General features: G+C 53.8%; 1 protein-coding gene across 3 annotated transcripts in view; it reads left to right on the top strand.

Annotated features, from left to right (window-relative positions):
• The first annotated feature begins 1,113 nt into the window (after nucleotides 1-1,113).
• Spryd3 (SPRY domain containing 3) overlaps nucleotides 1,114-3,580 on the top strand; it is an 18,270-nt gene continuing 15,803 nt past the window's right edge. For 2 of the 3 annotated variants that reach the window (XM_013032541.1, XM_013032540.1), the window contains exons 1-2: nucleotides 1,140-1,215; nucleotides 3,217-3,363. In XM_013032541.1, the coding sequence (XP_012887995.1) occupies nucleotides 1,193-1,215; nucleotides 3,217-3,363 (170 nt within the window). In that variant the 5' untranslated portion in view covers nucleotides 1,140-1,192. Of the gene's footprint in view, nucleotides 1,216-3,216; nucleotides 3,364-3,580 lie in introns of all 3 variants that reach the window. The other variant, XM_013032539.1, reaches the window with a different exon arrangement.

Raw genomic sequence — 3,580 nt, 5'->3', positions numbered from 1 at the left:
CTGAAATCTGAAGGAGCCCAGTCCATCAGATCTACAATGAACTGTCATAATCCAACACTTCCATGTGTGTTGCCCGTGAAGGAGAAGGAATCTTTCTGTGGAGAATGGAAGGCGGCAGGACTTGGTGGGAGGAGGAAACTGGGCAAACTCCCATCCAGGGTCCTGATGCACTAAACACCCTTTTTGCAGGTAACTCAACAACATCAGTGTCTTTCCTTCCTTCACATTCTGACTGGACCTCCCTGCTGCAGTTTCACGGGGGCCTCCGTTTCTGAGCAACGTGGGCTTCCCTGCCATTGTGCTTTTGTGTGTGCCAGTCCTGGGCTTGAGCTCAGGCCTAGGCGCTGTCCCTAAGCTTTGTCCTGGGCTGGAGCTCAGGCCTAGGCGCTGTCCCTAAGCTTTTTTTTTAATTTTCCACCCAAGGCTGGAAATTTCTACCATTTGAGGCACGGCTTCACTTCTCTTGGTAGTTAGTAAGCCATGATGTCTCCCGGACGTTCCTGCCTCGGCGGGCTGCCAACCCGAGATCCTCAGCTCTCAAGCCTCTGAGTAGCGCGGCTCTCAGGCGTGGGAGCCCGGGCTCCATTGTGCATCTGAAGTTCTCCCCTTCTGGGATGGAACGTCCTCCCCAGCACGAAGAAGGCACGTGACATGCAATGGCGAGAATAAAGCTCAGGGTAAGGTGCACCGGCTGCGGAGGACAGCGCCTACGGCTCCTCGTGGGTCAACGTGGCAAGCTTTACTCCGTCAGGGTGTGGACTGGGTTCAAGGTCGTGTCTGTAGAGCCTGCAGCAGCAGGACTGGCGTGGAATGAGCACGCAGGAGATGCAATGCTTCGAAGAGCCAGGGAACCTGCCCTGTCCTCCCCCCCGCCCCGCCCCGGCCCACCCTCCGCCAAAGCGGCCCTCAAGGCCGCCGCGGCTGAACCGCCACGTCGCCTCCCTACTCTCTCCCCAACCGGGTTTAACCAGACTCTGCCCACGGCTAGGTACCCGGCTCACCGGGCCGCGCCCCACAGGCACGCATGCCATCTGTGATTGGCTTCTACGGGTGCCCATCGTCGGAGGCCGCTGTAGATTGGTCAAGATTGGTGAGATGGGGCGGGTGTTGAAGAGCGTAGGAAGGGCGGGGACCCGGATGTGTGTGGTGGCGGTGGCCGAAGAGCTTGTGTACGGAGCTGAGAGGCCTATGGATGAGGAGGACGCGGCGGCCCCGGTAGGCGGGGTTCGGAGGCGGGGTCCCGGAGGTCTTGGGTCTTCCCGGGAGCTTGAAGTGGGGGTCTTGGGTAGTGGCTCTGGGGGTCAGGGGCGGGGTCTTGCGCTCCTCCCTTGGCGCACCCTCCCCGAATGCAAGGCCTGGAGAACCCGCGTAGTCACCCATACAGGCTAGAGTTAGGTTACCCCAGGTCTCGTGGGAGCGACCAGGCCATGCCTGGCTCCTCTGCACTTGTGCCACTCACTGGCACCAGGGCTTTAGGGTTCTGGGCAACCAGATACTCTTAGACCTGGGGTGCCAGCATCCATCTACCTGGGATCGAGCTCTGGCTAAGGGTAGAGGCGGCAATGAACACCAGCTGGGGTGTTCCCACAGGTGTCTACTCCTCTGGGCCATTGTGGTTGTAGTTACTGCAGAAGAGTTGTGCACATTGGATGGAACTTTCCAGTGTAGCCTATAAGGACCTACTATGTGCAAAGATTGTGCCAGGGCTTGGGGAATGGGAAGAGAGTACCTTGGCCTTTTTCTTACTTTAATTCCAAGGAAGATTCATTCATTCATTCATTCGCTCATTCATTCATTCATATGTTGGCTCTTTGGTCATTTCACCCATCTCTTCTTTTTTTTTTTTTTTTGGGTCTGTACGTGGGGCCTGGGTGCTGTCCCTCAGCTCTTCAGCTCAAGGCTAACGCTCTACCACTTGAGCCACAGCACCACTTCCGGCTTTTTTCTTTTTGCTTATGTGGTTCTGAGGAATCAAACCCAGGGTTTCAGGCATGCAAGGCAAGCGCTCTACCACTGAGCCACCTTCCCAGCCCTCACCCATCTCTTTTCAATGCTACCATTTTTGTGGATGTCATCTCCCCTCTGAACAGTTGTTAGAGCAAGCCTCAACCCAAATGTACTTTTTTTTTTTTTTTGGTCAGTTGTGGGGCTTGAACTCAGGACCTAGGCGCTGGCCCTGTGCCTCTTTGTGCTCCAGGTGAAGCTCTACCGCTTGAGCCACAGTGCCACTTCCGTGTTTTTAGTGGTTAATTAGAGATGAGAGTCTTAGGGTGACTTTTCTTCTGCTTAGGCTGGCTTCCAACAGTGATCCTCAGATCTCCGTCTCCTGAGTAGCTAGGCTTATAGGCTGTGAGCCACTAACACCCAGCATATCATTTCTGACTTAAAACTCCCCAAAGATTGCCTATCATATGTGAAAGAAAACCCAGAGCCTTGATCTGGCTCCTGCCCTTTCTTACCCATTTTCACTCACTTGCCCTACACATCAGCTATCTGGCATTCTCTCCTCTACTATGCCTGCTCCCTTGCACTCTAGGTCTTATGCCTCACTGTCCCCTCCCTGGAATGACCTTGCTTGGGCTGTCACATGCCTGGCTTCTTTCCAGCTCACTTGTCACCTCTTTAAAGAGATAGTCTCTGTCCACTGTGTCCTTCCATTCTGTGTCATGTTACCTTGTTGTTCTCCCCTCCCCCTCACTGGCTAGAGTTGTCTTTTTTTTGGGGGGGGGGTCTGGTCGTGGGGCTTGAACTCTGGGCCTGGGCGCTGTCCCTCAGCTCTTCAGATCAAGGCTAGCACTCTACCACTTGAGCCACAGCGCCACTGCCGGCTTTTTTCTTTTTGCTTATGTGGTGCTGAGGAACCGAACCCAGGGCCTCAGGCATGCAAGGCAAGTGCTCTACCACTGAGCCACCTTCCCAGCCCCTAGAGTTGTCTTATATCTTGACCCCTTTGGCCCAGTGGAATTGGAATCCCCTAAGAACAAGAGCTCATTCACTCATCCATCCTGTTCACAACTGTATCCCTAGCATTCAGGAAGGTACATAGAGTAGGAGCTCAGTAAATACTTGTTACCTCTTGGATGGGGATAAGGGATGGTATGAGGTTGTGATATGGACACAACCCCAAGTCTGGTACCCTCATCAAATTCAGACTTGAGCAGAATGGGGAGCCCTAGTCAGGGCCCGTTTCTTCCTCCATCCCATCTTCCCTTGCAGGTTTGTTCTCATGAACAAGATGGATGACCTCAACCTGCACTACCGGTTTCTGAACTGGCGCAGGCGGATCAGGGAGATTCGAGAGGTTCGGGCTTTCCGGTATCAGGAGAGGTTCAAACACATCCTTGTAGATGGAGACACTTTGAGGTAAGTTTAGGGGAAATGGTGCTACATTTTCTTTTTGTCCCAGATCTCAAAGGTGAAAAATAGCGGTTTTAGAAGGAAAGTCGGGCTGTGAAGGTGGCTCAGTAGTAGAGTGCTTGTCTTGCATGCATGAGGTACCACATAAGCAGAAAAAGCCAGAAGTGGCACTGTGGCTCAAGTGGTAGAGTGCTAGCCTTGAGCTGAAGAGCTGAGGGACAGC

The sequence above is a fragment of the Dipodomys ordii genome, unplaced genomic scaffold (genome assembly GCF_000151885.1).
Source record: "Dipodomys ordii isolate 6190 unplaced genomic scaffold, Dord_2.0 Scaffold155, whole genome shotgun sequence".
NCBI lineage: Eukaryota > Metazoa > Chordata > Mammalia > Rodentia > Heteromyidae > Dipodomys > Dipodomys ordii.
This window is presented reverse-complemented; position numbering and strand designations above follow the sequence as displayed.